Genomic DNA, 22,601 nt, shown 5'->3' with positions numbered 1-22,601 from the left:
GACTACAGGAGATGTAAGGAAATAATCTTAATATGTGTGTTCCAGGCTTGTGGACAACATATTAAGATACTGTAGATATAACAGCTGTCAACGAGTCTTACGAAGCAGAAACCTTCAAGCTATTTGACAAATAGATGTTGACTTGGAAAGAAGTAAAAGAAGAGGAGGCTTTGGTATCAGGAGAGCCAGTTTGACACATCTAATTATTTTCCTGCTTCAAACGCCAGTAACACCACGACAGAGGGGTTGTGCAAAACCTGTCTGTGGTTTTTTAATAAAATATGACAGGAATTCACAAAGATTACACATGGTATCAATTGTGACTAGATGACATCACAGAGCTGCCGTGCCCTGAGGGGTGTACACCCAGCTGGCTCCCCCTTCCATTCTTTGTTTCTGGAAAGAACAACTGGAAACATAAATGATGTTTGTGCTGGATGGTGTGTGGAAAGTACAACATACATACGCACAGTGTGTCAGACGTGAAGGTTTGCCACACTGTACGCCTTACAAAACAAACCTGTACAAACATGCTTGATCAGGGTAAAAAGATAAGACACGACGTGTAAATAAAAAGCATGAATATGGTTTGGGTGGGTTTCAAACCCTTATTAAGATCTCATTGTGCGATCAGTTCCGATCTTGTTAAGGAAAGCTAATAAAGTGCTGACAAGTGCCACAACCCATCCACGGACACTGCACTTTAGGTGCTGCCATTTTCTTTTCACCAGATAAACTAAACATGTTCTGTTCAAGTCCAGTGAAATTCAATTTAGCCTGAATTCCATTTATTCCAATCACAAGGTCAAATTTAGAACAATTTAATTTAAATGTATTTGTAGTTGAATATCATTCTTTATAGGCTCAGTCTACACTACTCTACATTTTCGTTTTTAAAACAAACCTTTTTAATTTGTTTACATAGTTCTCTGCCCATATGATTCTAACAAAAACACTGAAATACTCATGCCGTGCCACTAGGCGGCGAGAAATTCCACATTAACAACATATCAACAGAGAAATTGGCTTAAGATTCTCCCAAAACAAATGTAGCTCTTATTTACAGTGCTTACAGTTTCATGTCTGTTTTTAAGTTTAACTTAGAAAGGATCGTGATAAAGTAAGACGGATGCAGAAAACACTGTAAAAACTGCTTATTTTTGGTTTGGTGTCTAGACACAAACTGACAATGACAATGCACAATTTAGAAATTACTTTCAAGATCTCAATTTTTCTACCAAAAACTTAAGGGAAGTGCAAACGCATCAGAAAACTACTGTTTTTAAAGTAGAAGTAGTCTATTTATTACTCAAATTGAAATTAGTTGATCAAAGTTGAATTCAGAGTAATATTTATATGATTTCTATAAATATGTATGTAAATGTAAATGTTTTATAGCTGAGCAAACCCATGGAGCAAAATAAATCGTAATCTTCAGCATGAACATCTTACAGAATAAGCAATCCATGTTAAATCTGATGTATTATACTGAGTGGGAGACGTGCTGATATTTGTGGTATGCATGCTTTCTTATTCTGTCTGTTGGATTTACTTTGTTTACTCATCAACATTTTTAATTTACTAATTTGTCTTCATTTTGACAGATTTTCACGCATTGGTACACAAGCATTCTTTGTACTGTTGTTTCTCCTACTGCATTGTGCTCGAGGAACATGAGGGCTTTCAACACTCATGGTTTTGACATTGGGGGTTGCTAGCTCTAGCTAGCTTTAGCTTAGCTTAGCATGGCTTGTGATTATCTTCTGGCTTCTTCTGTCCAAACTTGCTTCATGTGTCAGATGTTTAGCTGTTCCTCTGCCTCCTTTAGTAATAATATGTTCCAAATGTAGACTTTACAGGTAAATTTACAGGTGTTTTCTGAGCTATCCCTTAGTTATGCTTCTATAAGCTGGAGGACATACTGCCCTCATTTCCTCACTCTGCTGCTGTCTTTACTTTCTCTGCTCTCTATGTTTGTACATGCAAACATTGCTGTTTTTACCCTGTGTTTTTCTTTCCATAGAAACTACCCCTGGACCAGTCATTAGGTGTTTGTCTGTGTCCCTTTCCTGTCCTCTTAAACCCCAGCCGGTCGAGGAAGATGGCCGTCTGATTTCTAGAGGTGTTCTTCCTGTTAAGAGGGAGTCATTCCTTCCCACTGTCGCCTCCCAGAATGGGAGATTGTGACAAAGTGAAGATTTGATGCCATATCCTGTCTTCCTAAGAAAGATAACTTTTACTAATTGGCATTTTGTAATGTACTGTATGTGAAAGTATTGTATTAAAATTGGAACTGGACTGACTGTAATTGGATTTGAATCTGGATGAATGTAATTGTGACTTGGCAATGTATGAATACATTGAATTGAATTATATTTTTATATTAGTGAAGAAAGTAGGCAGCATGGCAGTGCAATGGTTAGAGCCGTCGCCTCCCAGCAAGAAGGTTGCAGGATCGTCTTCTGGCCTGGGGCCTTACCAGATGGAGTTTGCATGTTCTCCTCGTGAATGTGTTGGGTTACTCCAGGTACTCCAGTTTTCTCCCACAGACCAAAAACATGCATGTTTGGTAATTCTAAATTGTCCCTAGGTGAGAGTGTGAATAGTTGTTTGTCTCTATGTGTCCCTGTGATGGACTAGAGACCTGTCCAGGGTGTCCCCACCTCTTATATAATGACTGCTGGAGATAGACACCATCTCCCCGCAACCCAGAAGGGAGAAGCAGGTAAAGCAGATGGATGGATAGTCAGCAAAGTGTTATTTCTAGCAACAAATGTAATTTATTTTTGAACCTGGAGATTTCTGAATTTAGTGTTAAACTGTGTGTGTGTTTCTTTGGGGTATTTTTTATAATAATGGAGATGTTGCACAACTGCAGAATACATGTGTGGGATCAAACTTGTGACTAAACGGATTAGAAGAATTAACTGTCAGACACCATTTTGGGCAAAACAAGATTTACAATGTCTGTTGTTCTTCTGCACCAAGCAAAGGAAAGCCACAGCTTCTTTAATAACTACCAGTTGTTAAAAAGGCCAACTTTCTCACCCTTTAAAAACTCCAATGGACAAGTTGGAAACCATTTTCCAGCGCTGTTTCCCTGTCTTTTTTATTTTATTTTTTTAACCAAGCCCCACCGGGGAATACAGCACTCTTTAAAAACAACCACAACAATACGAGCAGGAATGTTTTCTCAGGAAGTGGACGACATACTTTCCAGCTGCTACTACCGGCCCCATGAACATCCCCTTCACATGCCAGATGCTAACGTGAACGGAGTGACATAATGCTGCAGGCTAAAGGTGTAACCACCAGCAGATGGATGGATGGATGGATCGAGTCTTCATGTAAAACTTTGTTAGACTTGAGTCTGAACTTTAACCTCTTCAGATTAAAGAGTTCAGCCTCACAAGTAGAAACTCCCAACAGAAATCCAGACTCTGAGACCTGAGTGCTGTTTCCATCAGCTCACCATTTTAAAACATGACTCTTAGTTGGCAATTAGACTTTATTCTTATTGTCTCATTGAGTAAGTTACTTTCTCAGCAGCCCAGCTATTTAGATTATAAGAGCTCATTCATCATTTACATCACCCATGCTACTAGAAAGCATTACTTCCTCTGAAAGTGATAAAATAAACAACTATTTAATATTACATGTCTCATCTGCAGCCAGCAATGGTTCTACTGCAGATCAGATGTTTCTTGAGCATGGGTCTAATGCAAATCAAAGAAACTGTTTTACATAAAGTACATTACATTAAAATAAAAAAAGAAGAAGGAGTTCTTCTAGTCTTGTCCTTCGATGCTAATGGAAGCAGTCAAGGTCGTTCCTGTCTCATCTTTCTTTGTCTGCTAGCCTTTTGTCCTACCTATCTATCCTACTATCTGTTTTATTGAAAATGGTTTCTAATACATATTTTCTTCACCAGCAGTCATGAATCTGATTTTACCTCAGAGTAGTTTAAGTCAAACTGCTAATGTAATTTGGTATAGTTTTAATTTTCAAAACATGCTGTTGCCATGTCAGTTTATTATGACTAAAAAAAACCTCCGGAAGATAAAGTGTTAATAGTTTTTCCAAAGCCAGTTATTGTATATGTGACTCATAAAGTCATCCAGCACTCACACTGCATTTTCACAGAAAATGTCATTTCTTTAGTTTGTGTTTAAAACCTGCTGCCAGGTTAAATAAAACATTGTTGCCCAATTTAGACAAGAAGTTGCTTAAACATTCTCTGTAGCATCAATTAACCAAATTGTATTTGTGTTCAACATTTTTCCCTGCAAACAAAACCATGATACTTCAGCACTAATTAGCCAAAATCTCTTTTTCACCTGCTTCATTTATCATCTGTAAACAGGTTTGAACTGGCTTTTAAAAATAAAAAACAAAAGTCTGTTTCTTATCAACCTAATAAAGAACAAGTCATTTTAGTTTTAAATATGTCTGTGGGAGAAAACTATCTTTTTATAAGGAGAAGTTACAACCCTGCCCCATCCTTCAAAAAAATAAAAAACACAGAAGGTTACTGTGTTCATTCACATGACTCCATATTTTTGACTGTACCAACGGCTAGAACCGAGTTAGAGGAAAAAAGCATTTCAATAATCTGCCCCTGATTCTTGGAATCAACTCCAAACCCATCTGATTCTTAAGAAACTTGTGTCACAGTAAATTAAATGAATACAACTTCCTATTAGCACAATAACTGTAGGATGATCATTATAAAACAAAGAGTGGAAAAGGTTTCGATGAATTGTTTTAGTGCATGAGGTCTTTATGTATATAGATTCCCACTTTCAAATAAAGAATATTACCAAGCATATATGTAATTAACTGGAGTCATGCTCAGAATTAGCCTTGAACACGACTCCAGTTCTAACTAGAAGGCAGTGTCAGGAACTGATCTGAGCCTTTACAAAACATTTCCATCTCCATGGCAACAGAGTGTGTATTACTAAGAGCTCACTTCCTCAGAGGATGAGGTCATGATACAGCTAATGAGACTTTTTTTTTCTCCTCTCAAACAAACTCCGACTGATATGAACAGAGCTCAACCTTCTGACCTCTGGGTGTGTGGTAACAGGAAAATACATCGGCCTGGGTTTTCTGGGTTCTTTAACGTGGAAGATTTGGGACTACAGTTGTCGGTAAGTTGCAGAAAAGGTTTTACTGCAGTAGGAATCCTATTACAACATTTACCAATGGCGAAAGGCTGACAGGTTTACAGGAAACGTATCACTCCTGTTTCTTCAGAGCTTGTCAGCCACTTCCATGATGTGAGCACTTTCTGAGATTTTCAGTGCAGAGTTGGTTGTTCTTCCTCTGCACAGGAGGATCTCAGAGCCTATTAGGCTTTTCCTTGAATTCAGCCTTCAGCATGAGTGAGGAAATGCCTGAATGAATGGATGTCTAATAAATCTGGTCTGCTGTAATCTGCGTATAAAACAGGATGCACTGGTTTAAAAAAAACAAAGTCTTCTGAAGAAAAAGGGATGCTTTCAAGAAGCTGAAATTGTCAATGTTTGTGTTTGTGTGACTAGTGAATATTTCATAAGCCACTGAACTACATTTAAGGAAACTTGTAGAAAGTCATCATTGGGTGTTCCTCTAAAACTGATTTGACCTTTGGATTCAATCTAATTCAAGATGGTGGCAACAGCTAACTGATATTAGGCAACACAAAAAAAATATATACAAGCCAATTTACAGATATTGAGACAAAACTGGATGCCGTAGTGGCTGAGAGTCAGTCCCAACACATACTCTGAGCATGACTATCTAACAATATGACATGAGATTTTTCAAGGTTTTACCAAAACGGCTTAAACTCAACTACAACATAAGATGATCCAAGTCTAAGGCTCTGTCATGAAAGGCTGTGGGCAATATTAAAAATTTCCAAACAATATCCAAATATTGTCACATCCAGATTAAAATGAAATATTAACCAAGTTATAAAAAACTCAAAAAGACAAAGAAGTATTTAAATTGGGGACAAAGGTAAAAGGGCTTCAGATTCTGGTAGAAAAGATTTTAGAAAGTATTTTGTTAGGATCACGTCTAAAACTGTCAAATGATGCAAGAGGCAAAACCATGGTACATCTATGCTCATTTATTTGTTGTGTGTGTGTGTGTGTAGGTGTGTGTGTGTGTGTGTGTGTGTTTCCTCAGACTGACCCTCCACTAAGGAGACAGGAAGCAGCATTCTACAATAAAATCAAAACTGCATGTTGTGTAAGACAAATGTAATTTGGTCTAATCCAATTCAGCAGCTCTGAGTGGAGAATCATAGCAGGCCCATTCAGTGTGTTTGTGTGTGTGTGCGCGTGTGTGTAAAGGGTTAAATATAGGCTACATGTGGTTTCGGCTATAAATGTGTGACCTTCACTGCACGTCTTGTTTTCCAGTGGCTCACCATCCTTCTTTGTGTGTGTGGGTATGGGGGACGGTGGGAAGGTTATAGACTGTGTGGGGGTGGGGGGTGGTCACTCCTCACTCCATTTAACAAACTGAGCTCAGTGTTTCGCTGCACTGCAATTGATTTGGAGCATGTAATTGGAATATAATTGAAAGGAAAAAAAAAGAAATGTGAGGTTGAGCTGTTTGAGCAGCTCAATGCAAACAATCTGAACTGGATTCTATTACAGGCAGGCACTGATGATACGGAGAACTGGTCACAAGAGTCTGTTGTCTTGTTTCTGAACTTGTTCTGTTGGATTTCTAATGCACACACACTAACTAATGTTCATGCCAGATCTGACCCCAGGCTGCACCAGAAGCTCTACCTAATTCAGTCAGATTCAGATTCTACATTGGCTGCATCTAGTTCAGTTCAATCCAGAACAAAATTAATATGAAAAGTTACAAGAAGCTAACGTGTCAAATAGTAGCATCCATTTTTTCAGTACAACATAATCAAAAAACAGTGATACCAACACCTGTAAACCTTATTTCCATACAGTAACTGCAGTAATGATGGTACAATGTTCTTAACCAATGTTTGACGTATTCCTGCCAATCTTAAACATGGTATAAATTCTTTAGAAATGTAGGATCTTCTCTGAAAAATCAGAGGATATTTTCCCCATGAGGACCTGTGGATCTGATACAGTTGTTTCCTAAATACTGGATTTATTTGTCTGTGTTTTCTACAATACAATTTTAATCTTTAAACTTTCAGTAACCTAAGCGCTGCAGAAGCCATGTCATTTTTACACTACAGCATGTGTATGAGAGCATCCTTCCAAACTTTTCATGTGTATGTGAACCCCCTCCGCCCACCCCCACCACCACCGCACGAGCGTGTGAGGTCAGCTCACCTGACCCTGTGACGAACATACACATTCCCCTCAGCTCTGTTCAGAATACTTGGCCTCCGAGAAGCAGACAGTCCAACAGCCAACACCCCAGTGAGAAGATCACAACCATCTGCTACTGTAACACCCCTCATCCAACTATCGGCCCTCATCCAACCATCGACCCTCATCCAACCACTGGCACCTAAAAAGAGGCCAGCAGAACACAATACTCAAGATGGGTGCCCCATCCAACTAACTTTAAAACCTCAGTCAATTTTAGAGATATCACTGTAAAATTTGGCATGGTGGTAGCTGAAACTGAGCTCCAAGACATATTCTTAGCATTACCAGATTGTTTGCTATTCACTATTTAGAGTAAACATTGTCTGTCTTTCAGCCGAATATCTCATGTTGTGTGTTGTTATGTGTTGGGAATGACTCTCAGCTACTACCATACTATATTTTAGGTCAATGACATTTTTTTGTGTTTCCTAAGGTCAGTTGGTTTGAATCAAGCTGACTCCAAAAGCTAATCAGTTGTAGATGTTCATCCGATGAACTTCCTGCAGGTTTTACTGAACTTCTTCCAGTGGTTTGTGAGATATTTTGCTAACAGACAGACACAGGCAAAAAGGTGCAGCAGTTATGGATGATCACAGAGATGTGACTCTGACTACAGAGGGGACTAATCTGGATTATGTTGGGATGGTGTCTGTAAAACTCAAAAGAAACCACCATAGATGGCCTTTTCTTAAAAAAAAAGAAATAAAAAATCTTCTGAAGCTCTGTAACATCTTTGGCTCAGTGTTTTTCCATAATCAGCTTTTACTCAGAGAGCTTGTGTTTAAACAAGCTGCTGTCGGAGGTGCCACCTCAGTCAGCTCCAAACGTTGGAAACCAAATTATGAGTTTCTCATCTGTTTCCAATGAAAAAAAAAAAAAAAAAACGAAATATGTTTAGGACACGTGTGGTTACACCCACTTTGAGAATAAAACTGTTTTTAGTTTTATAGAGAAGCAAAATGAAGTGCAGTAAAAGACGCCACTCCTGTGTTTGAGTGTGTTCTCCAGTGCATATAAATCGGGTGTGTTATTGACAAAAAGGAAGCACGGGACTGTAAATGTAAAAACAAAAATCCAACTGTTGTGCTCCACATGATCAATTTTCTTACAGGCCAGCCTGCATTAGGGAGTGGCTGCATATTTTCACATTTGAGTATTCCTCTCTGATCTCAGATAGTGTTTGAACGATGTGGTCATTTCCGAGAGTAAAACCAAATTATGGATAAAAGTGTGCCTGAGTTGTTTGGCAGTCCTTTTTGTCCTGCAGCTGTCTGCTGTTGATGGTGTCTCATGTCTCAGCTTAAAGAGATCCGAGGAGCAGACATAACAGGACACACAGACAGATGGGACCAAAATAAAACACACTTCCTCTGAACACACATCAGAGTGTTGATAACAGCCACAATGGAAACACAAGTCAGTGCACATTAACTATTTCTAAGGTTGTACAAGCTGAAATATGAGTATTTTCATTTTAAACTATTGTTGTTTAATTATATTGATAGGGACAAAAGAATGAAGCCTAAAGCATACCAGCTAGAAAAAACAGTTTTTAAGCTCAGCACAACTGCAGTACTAAATATGTTGGGATGTATTTTTTTATTTAGGCATTTGAGTAAGTTCATAAATAAATTAATTAAATGATTTAAATGAAAATCATCTTCACGTCATTTCATAAGAAATGAGAGGTGCAGCCATTTTGGTCAAATCTTGAAAATAACGTTATGTGTGATCTAATGCAATATTGTGAGATGTCAACTCTGAAAGGTTTCCCATTCCCTGCTGATGGGAAAAACATCCCCACAGTGTGATGCTGCCACCACCATGCTTTAATGTGGAGATAATGTTCTCATCATGATGAGAGGTGTTAGGTTTGCAGTCGACATGGTGTTGTTCTTGATGGTCAAAACATTCAATTTTGGTCTTATTTTATTTTATCAACTCCAGCTCTGAGCAGCATATTGTGGTCCTATGGACAGATCCTCCCATCTCAGAGGAAGAGCTGCAGCTCCATCAGGGTTATCTTCGGCCTCCTGGATGTTGCTCTTATTAACGCCCTCCTTAACCACTTCATGAGTTTTGGTGGATGACTCTCTCTTGGCAACTTTGCCATAGTGGTATCATTTTTCCATATATCCCAATAATGGATTTATTTGTGCTTTTTTGGATGTTCAGGGTTCTTACATAATTTCTTTTAATATCCTACCCTGAGCTGTTCATCTCCACAGCTTTGTCTACATGATGTTTTTTGCTTGGTGGTGGCCCACAATACTTAGATGTGTTGAAATGGTGTTAATTCTGGGGGTTATTAGAGTTTATACATGCTGACATCATTTGACACTTAAATTGGTCACAGGAGGTGAGTCTTATTTAACTGATTATGTGGCATCTGAAGGCAATGGTTGGGGCTTCAAAGTAAATGGGGTGAATACATTTAAGACATTTTTTGTGTAGGCCTTGAGTAAAAATCCAATTGACAATCCATTTGAATTCCTAGTTGTAAAGAAACAAAACAGAGAGAACACCCGGAGTGTTGAATACAGTCTTTAGTTGAACATATTTTGGGTGAGAGTACCTTGACCGCCAGGATCCACAGTGTAACAGGACAAGCAGGTAATCACAGCAAAATATTAGTGTCTGAATTTGCAACTGATAGTTTCTGATTGTGATCGGTGTCTGGAAACATGAAGGGAAGAACAGATAAATATCTTATTGTTTAGTTTATGTTTCTTCCTTTCTTAAATTATTTAACTGTATGTGCATGTGTGATGTTTGGAAAAGTTTAAAACCTAATCAGATCTCATTATATAAAGAAGCAGTGATGATCAGTCTTAGAGGAGCTACTACTGACTGTCTGATACTGTGTTGGTCTGACCCACTGACTCCATCAGAATTCTGAAGGTGTCCTGTGGAATGTGTCACCAACACGTGAGCAGCTAAATTCAACAAACTAAAATTCATTAACTAGCTGAAACAGACAAAAGAAAAAAATGTGAAAAAGACCCTAAATAGCAGGTCTGGTTTTCCCAAGCTGGTTGTTGTGGGGCCTTAAAGTCCTGACAATCAAGATTTGGGGAGGTTAGTGCTAATGTACAGGGAATAAGAGAGATCCATAATCCAGGGTTTCACACGTTTTTTATTTTGAAATTCTATACTTTTCCATGCTTAAAATTTCAGATTTTTTGGCAATATTCAAATCATTTTTAACATTGAAACTTGTAAGTTTACTGTGAATGTTTGTTCGAAAAATCACCATAATAATTGAGTCTTGCCCAAATTGCTTTCTGGTTAGAGCTAAACTTAGTAAGAAAACAAAACACAACAAAAAATCAGTAGTAAAAATAAATGTACACAAGACAAGCTGGATGGATGGATGGATATCATCATGGATGGATGGATGGATGGATGGATATCATCATTACATTTTGCTCAAGTTGATCTTGGATGTAAACTGAAGTATATTTAAAAGGTGCACTTAGGTGTAAAATTCAAAAACTGTACTGTTATCATACCAAAGCTAAAGATGCTAACATTAGCTCAGACATGATATATTGGCATTGCGTTAATTTCTTATAATTGGATTTTGCTAATTAAACGAAAATGTTTTCAGCCCAATCAGTTCTAAGGAGTCTTTGAGTGTTAAAAGGACTATTAGTCCCACTATGTAGCCATTAGTTGCTCTCAGGGAACACTGTGGCTAAGTCACTTATGCATGTGACATTTACCATCAGCAGCAACAATGGAGAACTCCACAGTTGGAGCTGTGGGTTATGGGTCATTGGTTTAGTTTTTAAAGCAGAGTTTGAAAGAGTGCTACAAACGTTCAGAGAAAGGAGTTTTAGAAATTGAGACTCATGTGACACAATCAGAGAAGAGCATGTCATGGCAGACAGAGACAGTTAAGTGGGTTCAACTTCAGCGATGTTAATGCCGCTTTAATAGTGTGAATGCTGGAAAAGCCTTCAGTTTGCTTGGCCAATCAACATACATTTATGTATGGACCAGTCACATCCCCCTATATCATTCCAGTAGTCCATACTGAGCAAAGAAAAAAACAGAAGTTAAAATAAAGTCCATGAATGTAGTTTTAAGGACTACAAATGAGACCTGTGCTGGCAAAATGAGTTCACAGGTGGCAGTGCAGGAAAAGTGAAAATATAGATTTTTGCCATAAAAGAGATTAGCAAAAAAAATACAATCCATAAAAACACCGTATAGCACTCTGAGTAGTCAAAATAGCATATAATCTTCCTAATGTACCTTTTAAATCAAAGTTTTCTAACAAGTATGTATTCAGAAATTTTTGAAAAAAGATCTAATCCTATTCATTTCCTTTAAAATTAACTGTTTTCCTCTGCCAGCTGCTGAAGCTCTGGGAAGCACTTTCAAAGAATGTGTGACATCATTGTGAAGCTTGGGGGATTCCCTTTTTTAAAAGATGGGGCTTGAATTCCTGACGACCTCCCTCCAGGCCAAAAGAAATCTTGTTTTCAGATCGTTACGCTTGTTAACTAAACTCGCTTTTCACTAGCTAGGTGATAAACTGCCAAACTTCAACAAACTATATACATTTTTTAAGTTTTTGAAATGGAGAATTTGAAAATAATAATAACTGAAAATGAAAAAAAAATCCCTCAATGGGACTCATTTTGCCAGCATGGGTCACATGACCAAAATACTACCAATGTGGAAACAAAAAAAAAACTGCCAGAGTACCTCAAATGCTTAAATGAACTAAGAAGTGGTCCGAAAAAAATAAAGTTGGACTAAATGCTGCTCGTCCCTCATCTCAGACTTGGTGTTTTGAAACCCCTAATTGCCTCCAATAACATACTATGGTCAGGTGTTGTGATTTCTTTGTTTAGAGCGGTTGGTAAAAAGTGATATGAACCTCAGTGAAGTCCATAATTAAAGTTTGTAAATTAAAAGCTAAAGAGGAAAGATGCATATTTTTTCCTATTATCTACAAACAACAACTTTTAAAAAGTAGCTTTTAAATGATACCTTACTGCTAATAGATTATTGGGATTTTATGCTGGATACAAAAAATATGGTTTCCACTGAGCCAGATAGTTTGCTTTATTTTCATTCCTGAGTTTGGGATTCTTGTCAAGTTCACATCTGGAAGTTTTACTAGCAAACAACCCACCTTAAGGCCCTACCTAATCATCACAGCACTGGAACAATCAGCTCATTTAAGAAGCCAAATTAGCTGGAAATTAAATTAACACTGGGTTTATGAATAGAAAGAGCCAAAAGGTGGGGTCTAATATACCCCAACTTACTGTTTCTTCATTTCTACAAATGCTTGACATTAAATTTGCAAGCCGCATGCTTCCTAATAAAGCCCCTAGGAAAACAAGCTGAATAACTTTATTCAGGAAAGAAAACATGCTCTTTGTTCTTTTAATCAGAACTTGCTGTAACAGAATTACAATGACTTTCAGGTATTAACATTTGATGAATTGCCATAAGTAATTTGCAAGTCTGACCTAAGGCATGTTAAAATTTGCTGAAATACAAAAAGCTATTCAGAAAGGAACAATCTCACCTCAATTAGGTAGCCTCAGTTCGTATTGGCTGTACAACAGTACACCACATCAAACCGTAGTTATACATAATTATAACAAATCAGGTCTTTTTATTAAAAAGCAGCAAATAAACAAAAATATACTGTTTTGTGAATTATTATTGAATGTAAAGTGAGATGTTTTGTTCTGTACAAAAACAAAGTCTGTAGACTGCCTGACGTCTACAGACCATGTTCAATGCCCTTAGGTCCCTGTTGGTTCTAACAATGGACCACATTGGCCTACATACGAAGCATGCCCAACCTCATGCAAACCCACAATGTGACCTCTATCAAACTCCATCAAGTGCTGATGCTGCTTATGGATCTTAAGAATAACTGATTTGTACTGATTCACAGATATGCATGTGAACAATGCAACTGCTTTGTGCATGTGCAAATGCAACAAACTGATTCATAAAATGGTTAAAGAGCAAATCTTCTGTGCCTAATTTTGTTTTGTTTGACCTTTGTTCTAGTTGTCATGAGAGAATCAGCTTTTCTGAGTCAAAATAAATAAATATTTAAGCCTGTTTTATACAAAAAAGAAACAGGACAAGCTCCGTTATTTCAATATGTCAAAATAAATAACTTGTTGGCTATAATGACTTATCTTGCTATCTTGAGATAAAGTCATGAAAACAAAATTTTTTGGCCTGTCCTCCCTTGGCTTCTGCATTTGTTGGCCAAATTTAAACACACATAAAATACAGGCTTGGTGTTAAAAGGCCTTTACAGTGACTATATTTATTGGCCAACCAACAGACTTTTCCATCTCTTATTGGCAACTACAAAAAGTAGACTCAATCTGTTACAGGGGCAAACTTCAGTAAACTGATTGGTAACTGGACTGAAGGTATCTCATCACTAGTGTATTATGGGTAATGTTCCTATAATGCTCCTACTTCTTGATATGATCACAGATGGAAGAGGTGTGGTTGTACTGGTTGGTGTAAGATTGAAGGAGACAAACTCCTGGAAGCTATCATCACTGCTGTTAGTTGCTCAGCAACCATAATGTGTGTTGAAAACAACAGCAGTCTGACACAAGACTTATGGTGAGAGTCGGGACTGGGAGGGGCACAAACACGCGCACACACACGCACACACACATAAAAAACTTATTTATGTTCCCAACTTCTGACACTTAGAGCAACCCACCCAGAAATACACACTCTGAATAAAATCCCCAACCCTAACACCCGTGATCACGCATCACGATTTGTACTTTCATGTACAAATCAGTTTTGTTGCTCAGCTGTAGACATCGTCACAAACCTTCCATGTGTTCAGCTACAGAGTTCTGCTTGCTGTATCTAATAAAACACAACTGAGTGTTAATTAGAGTCCATATTGGGTTCATGGGATTTATCTGACATGGTGTGTGTTTCAGTGCTTTCGGACACCCAGTTGTGACGTGTAACGTTGTGTGTTTGTGGGTTGATGGTGTAAAACTTAGAGGTAAGATCTGAGAGTTTCATACCTTTGCAGACGAAACACTTGATGTGAAAGTGTTTGTTCTGAACCCGGAGTGCCTCTCCTTTACAGGACTTCCCACAGTTCTGACAGGCGACCGGCCCTCCTCCTCCTCCCCCTCCCTGCTTTGCCTTCTGCTGCCCCAGAGGGCCAGGGACGGCCTGCTGCTGAAAAACTGCACGAGACACAAGGACATTTTAGGTTTCATTCTACTACACATGGAAGAGGAAGCAGTCTATATATAAATGATTGCAGCAACAATTGGCTTCACAGCAAAAACTTGAAAGCTTTGGAAAAACATTTGCATGAAACTGTGTAAAAGAAAGGCTGTTATATTAAATATCCGGTTTACTTCTGTGCCTCTGTCTTTTCCACCTTTGTCCCTATTTAGCTCTTCAGACTTCCGTTTTACTTCAACAAACTCCTAAATCGTACTCTTCTTGCACTGGCAGAAGTTATTACTGCAAATAACATTTCTCTGATCCTTAAATATATATTCAATCCAGCACTTCAATTGCCACTGCTGGTAAGGATACAAAAATAACGTGTTTTGCTTCTTTGTTCTGTGACTCATAAATAAAAGAAATAAAGAAATGCTCAGAGTATGTGTTGAGGATGATTATCAGTTACTACCACACTAAATTTAGCTCAATATCCGTGAAACTGGCTGAGTTATCCAGTTTTTGTGTTTGCTCAGGTCAGTTGGTTGTGGCAGCCATCTTAAATCATGCTGACTTCAAAAGATAATCAGCGGCAGATGTACATCCAATGAATTCTTTCTGAGTTAATTCTTCCAATATTTTATGAGATATTTTGTTTACAGACCTACAAATGAACACACATAAACACAGGCAATTGGATATTTGCCCATCTTTCATGGCAGTGAGTTATAAAAATCAAGGGAAAACAAATTTTCCATGGTCTTTGACAAACAAGGAATAAAGCTATTTGGGATGGATCACATTTATCTGCTACCATGTTGAAAAGAAAGTCTTAGTTGTATAAATCCACAAGAAAACCTTTCTTTGAAGGGAGAACCATTGCTAAACTTTAATGTAGGTCCACAGACCACACCCACAGCTGGAAATAGTCCAGTTAAAAATGTGTGGATGAACTTTGGAAACAACTACTCTAACAGCCGCCAAATTATGTTCATTTTTGACATGGTTCCTTTCTCTCTCAGTAGTAAGATCAAGGCTGAATTAAGTTGCTGTAAAGCCTCGTTCTAAATGACAAAAATGGCTTTACCTCAGTCAGTTTTACAGATATTGTGGTGTGAGCTAAGAGTCACATATTCTAAACACTACCAGATTAGGCAAGATCTATGTTTAAAAATCTGGCATGCAACATGGAAGTTTTTTTTATAAAATTCTCATTTCACTTTTTAAATATTTTGGGTAAAGGACTTCAATTTTAATTTTCATGACCCTTGGTTGTAAAAGTGGAAGACTTGTCTTTTAAGGTCCAGAATTGTGAGCATGCATGTTTCACACACAGTTCTACAATGACGTTTCTAAAAACTGATGCAATTCTGATGCTTGATGTATTACATAACTTTGACATGTTGTCAACAATTGTCCAAGCAAATAGTCTGTTTTGCTCCATAGAAAGCATGAAGTATGTCAAGCAAAACTACGTCGGTACAAGCCCAGCCATCCAGGAAAATGGTCTTAGGTAACGCAAAAAGACAAACACATGAGAGCCTCACATTTCCATCCAAACAGTATCACTGGTACACATCGTTCTCTTCCCCTTTCATCATAACCCTGGCTCACAACTGATCGTTCTTTCAGTTCTGACAGGGGCATCAGCTGAATAATAGGCTCATTGTGTTCTCAGGAAACATTTGTGTCATCGCACCAGTTCCATAGGGCCTCCATGGTTACCAATAATTGGTCTGCGAAAGAGGAGTTCATCAAATGAAGTGAATCGGAGAAAGGAAGAAGAAGAGGTCAGGGAGGGAAGAGCAGGAATAACAGTGAGGAGACAAACTGAGCGGCTTTTTGGAACCAAACGAAGAGTTTGTATCTGATAGTCATTATCTGTCGTTGTGGTTAGCTCAGTTCATTGGGTGTTTATGAGGTGTTTTATTGGCACAAAGTTGGGACTTAAACATAGATAAAACTACATTTTTCCTGTTTATTTCAAACTTCTAATGTGGCAAGCTCAGACAAACTCTTTTACTTTTTATTGCCAGGAAATAATAAGTAAAGGGTTTGTCTGCGCTATGTTTTGGCTTATGTCTGTGTCCGTGTATGTGTTGTCTGTCTGTTAGGAAAATATGTTATAAACTGGACAGATTCTGTTGAAACTCTCAAGAAGTAGACATTGGATGCACATTGACAACCAACTGACTTTTGAAGCCAACCAGATTCAAGATGGAATAATAAATAAGCAAACACAAAATGAACCTAATCAATTTGACAAAAATTGAGCTCAATTGGTGTGAGAGCAGTTAAAAGTCATCCCCAACACATACTCCATCCACATCAAAATGATGTTTTGTGAACGTCCGCAATGCTATTTTAGGAGCCCCAAAACAGTGTTTTTTGACAATGGGTTCCAGAGTAAAAAAAATCTTAAAACATCATTCTTGCATGTGTAGACAGTCAAAACACAACCATTTGAAAAAAAAAAAATTATGTCATAGCATCACAACCCTAACCTACAATCCAGGCAGGCCAGACTTAACAACAGCAACAAGAATGGCAGATTGCATGCTTGCATTCGTACTGCAGATGCTAGTTACTCAACTACATAAAAACCTTTGTATACTGTATGCTTCAATAATCAGACATGGCTGATGAACAAAAATGTTTCCCACATGCAGTACATAACTCACAGCAATGGAGAACTAGATGGGGAACTAGAAATGGTGTTGTGTTTACGAGCTATATTTTTTGGAAACAACAACAAAAAAGATGGTTTTGGAAAACCTGTTAGTCCCTCTGTGCAGTGGTTATAAGGACATACATGTTTGCCTTCACATCTCCAGTGGAACAGTGTGATTGTGCAACAGTCTGAAAACACTGAAAGACACTGTAGTTGTTGGAGTCTTTAATCTAATTTTAAAGCAGAATTTAAAAGAGTTACAAATGTTCTTTAGAAGGAGTTACATGAACCAAGACTCAATCAACAGATCAGTCTATTTTGTGCTGCATGTTAAAAGAAGAGAACAGCAGTTAGGTAGCTACCAATGTTAATGAAGTCTATATGGTTCCCGGAAGCGCGTTCAGTAAACCTCATCAGTCAGCATTCGTTTTGTATGGATCAAACACATCCCCTTAAGTCATTTGAGAGTCCATATTGAGCTAAGAAAGCTCCTACTCTGAAGCAGGAGCTAAAAGATCTGATAAACGCAGTTATTAGGACTACGACCAACCATAGTAACTGCAGTGCTAAAACAAAAAAGGTGAACTACCTCAAATGGTAATAAGGACCCCTGTGGTCCTAAAACGCCTATAGTAAATCCATATGGAGACACCTTGATGTTTTAATGGTGCACCCATGGATGTACAGTTAAACATTACAAGATCAAGTACAACTGTTTGTTTGATCTGGTGTCTCTCTCTCTCTGCTCCCTCTCAGTACATACAGAGAGGAATTTAGCCCTTCCATACTTGCTTTACAAGCGGACACTTGACAGGGGAGTAAAAACAGACATCTCACAAACTTACAGCAACACCTTCATCAGCAACTTTTATAAGAACCACTCACCTACAGCAGGGAACAACAGATTTTTTTTATTTTTGCTTGCCCATTTCAAACACACATTGGCATATTTTAAATATATTGTTTGAGTCAGATTTTATGATTTTATCTTAAAGAAAAGCATGACCTTCTGTGGTACATTTCATGAAGCCAGTAGCATAGTCAAAGTCTAAAAAAATTGCCATGGAGTTTTCTGAATTCCCCTGAGCTGGTATCATTTAGCTCATAAGTCAAGACGACAATCTGACTGTTGCAAGTTGAATCAAGATAAAAACAAGGTTTTCAAAACAATTTTGCCTCCATTGTATTCTCATTTTAAAGGAGGTGAGGTAGTATTGAAGCTACTAGTGTTGAGAACACAAGTGGGATCACCAAACCAATAAAAAAGAACAATTTAAGAGGTCCTGAAAGAGGTCTTAAAAGTCTTGAGTCCTTGTTAAACAAAGAAAGGCTTAAGACCAAGCCAACTGCAGCTATCTGGGAAAAAACAGGCCAAAAGTTTGAAAAAGTTGGAGGGGCGTTAGACAACACATTTTCTGTTTTAGAAGAAGGAGGAAGTTCTGCTTCATTTGCCTTTAGATTCAAGCAGAGTATGAGACCCAGGGTTTCTCCCAGTGTATTATAAGCCTGGCGGGCCACCAGGCTTCACTGCCCCTACCGTTAGGCTAAGCTCCGCTTGTTTTTTGTAAAATACGTCATTTTTTATACACGTTTTTTTTCCACCCACATCAACATGACACATTGATCACTGCTCGAGGGTGCGTGCGCCAACACTGATGCAATCACGCTGTCCCCGCCTCTGCGCAAAGGCCCCGGGTGGTGTTGCGTTGCGTGGTCGTGCACCTCCCAATTTTTTGTAACTTCGCACGGACCGCGCGTGCCGTGCTCCATTCAAAATGGACGATTTCGGTGCTTGTTGTATCTGGAATCATGTTCTCTCTGTCATGATCCATACCTGGTGAGGGTTAGAACTTCTATTGACCAGTAAACTGAGAGCTGAGAACCATGATCTTAGATTTAAAAACACTGATTATGAGAAAGCACCAATTTATTTTGTTTAGCATAATATAAAAATGTACATCTATCCAAAATGAAAAACAGTGACTGAATACTGCAACACAGAGACTCTCCATCCTTCCTACTCTCGTGTCTGGTTTTTGCAGGCCAGTTGGCCATGTCATCAATCAGCCATTCCCGATGCCATTGTCTCAAAGGTCACAGCCAGGCAAGCAGCCATCCGAGCAATCCAACACTACATGTCTGCACCACATCCAGTCACACCACTGGGAGCCTCCAGACACGCTCACTGACCACCGACAAAGCGCTTCAGGCTTAGCACCTGCAAATGTATGCAACCGGCATGCACCTTGAAACCCAACCATACTATGCCTTATGATGGGAAGTAAAACTCATACATTTACACAGCAAGTCACTACACTGTGTAACATACAAGCAGCTATATCTCAAATTTCTTTTCAAAGGTCCAGGCTCCTATACCTCCTAAAAATAGAGCATTCCCTTAACCCATGGGTATCCCATGGTGCTCGGCAGCATTCCTGGAGTGAACCATCAGCAGAGGCGGCAGGGGTGGGATCAACATACTCACATTACCACAGCAGGACAACTCTGTGGTAGTTAAGATGTTGACATTGAGGACTTTTACTTCAAGTGTGGGCATTGAACATGTTCCATAAAATGTACATTATGAATTAGCTAAAGGTACAACATGTTGCAGAATTGGGTTTAAGGGAAATCTCGTTTTGATTAGAAAACAGTTTTTAGCTTAACATACTGTGAGGACATATGTGTAAAACATCTAATGTTTGACAAATTTACTAAAGGTGGTAAAAATGAAAGATTGTATCTAGAACTCCAAACACGGAAGCTGAAGCCAGAACAGGACCAACCTTCCCTGTTGGCTGGTCCCAATACAGTTTTAAGGTATTTTCCAATACACACACAATCATCTGCACCACGATTGTGCAGGGAAGTAGATGGGACACTGGGTCTATAATATATATAGTATTTGGTAAAAACCTAAATGTTTTACCACCAAAATACAAATGTTTTAATGGTAAAATTAAATCGTAACCATTTTACTGATATCCTTACAAAGATTAATTTTGGTCAGTTTGGACCAGCCTTTATTAAGTCCAATACATTCTGGGTAGACTCACAAACAAACCTAATCACCCCATCTAAGAACTCTAATTTTTAAAATTTCACAAGCAAATACTATTTTATAAATGTTTACACTAACATCAGTTTCACAGTCCACAGGGATTTTAGAAGAAAAATTCTGATAATCTTGCTGGAAGTGACCTTGGCTGCACAGAAAGTGCTATATCCAACTGCTACTGCTATTTGTGCGTCTAAAGAACCACATAATTTAGTTTAAATAATTATGTGATGCAAAACTGACAGCAATAAACAAGTTAATAAAACAGCAATCCCATTGAAATTGGTTAATAAACAGCAGCAATCCACTTTTGCTTTAGTTAAGTTCAGTCTAGCTGTTAGCTTATCAGTTCTGTCGAACCTAAAGTCTTTTCCTCTAAACTGAGGTAATTTAAAGTTTAACAAATCTATCCTGTTTCACAAGCTTTCAGAAATCTCAATAACATTTTTGCACAGGAAATAAAAAGGTGCTACTTGTCACAGTTAATTTAAACAAAATGTACAACTTTAAACACATTAATAGGAGTTATTCACACACTCGTAAAGGTTCACACCGACACAATACAATTACCAACATGTGTAAGGTTTACAGAGCCTGCTGACACCTGGCTTTACCTTCCTTTAGCCATGACTTCACTGCTAAGGAGTTTCCTGTCTCTGATGCTAACACAACACTCCATTATTTAATCCTCATTAGAAGCCAAGAAAAAGACTCGAACTGCCTGAAGTTCACAAAGTAAAAATCTGCTTAAAACATGGACAAAGAACAGAGAGATGGGAATAAAATCTCACAATCCTAAATGCAGTTAAGTGTTTGTTGACCTGTTCGTTTCAAAGTCTTTACAATCACCTGACCTAATGTGCACCTGACCTGTGGACCAAATACTACAAATGGATGACCTTTTAAATCTCTAGTGATGACATCAGAGCACCTCTGTTGGTTTAGCTCTTTACAGAGACATGGGGTTATCTAAGGTGGGACAGGGGTGTCTGGACCCCCTTTATTTGGATAAAAAGAGAGTTGTGCTTTGATTGTAAACTATAGGAACATAGTCGTGCATATTGCAGAAAAAATCTTAAAAGGTTATAAATAATTCACCTGTATATGCCTTACAGTAATTCATTCTGCGTGACAGGCTCTTGTGCTGCATTAGCTGTACCTCAGAAGTAAAATCTGATAAAATAGATAAACTAGGGACAGAAAACATTTGGGTTAGACATAAAGGGATGGTGCCGAATGTCTACTGTGTTTCAGATTTAGGTTCTGGTCATATCCAGAACAACGGTTTGGAATGTTGTGAAGAAGACAGAAACCACTGGTGTTCTCAGTAACAGATGTCAAACACTTAGACCAAGGTAAAGATCAGCAGCTGACTACAGAAACACTAGATTTTTTAAAAAAAAAGCCTAAAACAACAGTTAGTGACATCTGGAACATGATTCAGAGAGGAGTGAAGGGATCAATCTATTGCCTGTAAAAAAGTACAGAGGCAACACTGTAAGATACAAGACCTACTCATTAGCAAGACAAATAGGAATAGGAATTTGCCAAAAAGTACAGAGACAATCCTCGAAAATTCTGGGACAAAGTTTTATGGACTGATGAGACAAAAATTAACCTTTACTAAAGTGATGGAAAGGCTAAAGAACATTCTGCAATCAACAGAAACATTTGGTCTGCCAGTTTATAAAAAGATGCAACCAAAGTGATTGGAATATCAAGATAATGAAGCAAAACACACTGCTAAAACAACAAAGGAGTTCATCAGGGGCAATAAGTGAAAGGTTCTAGACTACCCATGTCAGTCTACAGACTTCAAGCTTACAGAGCTGAAATTTACCTGCTAAAGAGGAGCCTGAAGGGAGTAACCCCCTAAAACAATGTTCCATAATGCTAAGAAAGTTTGCGTTCTCTGCAGACAGCTGTTTGTAAGTTTAATCAAACTTTTTGTTTTAGTTTTGTGTTTGCTCCATGAGCTTGTTGTTGATTCAAAGCAGCCATATCTGGGACATATGCGTTGAGTCACAGTATACTAAAGCTAATATTGTAATTTCCTGTAGATCACTGTTATTTTACCTCACATGTTTTTACTTTGAATGTTTTAGCTGTTTAATGTGTGAAGATGATTTGTTTTCTTCATTCTGGTGTTTAAATTACTTCTGTTCACTGTTGTTATGGGAAATGGTTGTAGCAGGATATGTTACGACAATGGGAATTTGTTTCATTCTGGTTAAATCCAGATAACCGAAAAGGGGGAAATTGTTAGAATGCATGTGTAGTGAACTGTTAAGCTGTTCAA

At 38.1% G+C, this 22,601-nt stretch overlaps 1 protein-coding gene across 13 annotated transcripts in view; it reads right to left on the bottom strand.

The window, feature by feature from the left end:
- The window catches only part of ablim2 (actin binding LIM protein family, member 2), a 97,990-nt gene that overhangs the window by 49,339 nt on the left and 26,050 nt on the right, over positions 1–22,601 (bottom strand). For all 13 annotated transcript variants that reach the window (XM_025009131.2, XM_017430315.3, XM_017430318.3 and 10 more), the window contains exon 2: positions 14,420–14,587. In XM_025009131.2, coding sequence (XP_024864899.1) covers positions 14,420–14,587 — 168 coding nt within the window. The remainder of the gene's footprint in view (positions 1–14,419; positions 14,588–22,601) is intronic.

This window comes from Kryptolebias marmoratus, linkage group LG7 (assembly GCF_001649575.2).
Source record: "Kryptolebias marmoratus isolate JLee-2015 linkage group LG7, ASM164957v2, whole genome shotgun sequence".
NCBI lineage: Eukaryota > Metazoa > Chordata > Actinopteri > Cyprinodontiformes > Rivulidae > Kryptolebias > Kryptolebias marmoratus.
This window is presented reverse-complemented; position numbering and strand designations above follow the sequence as displayed.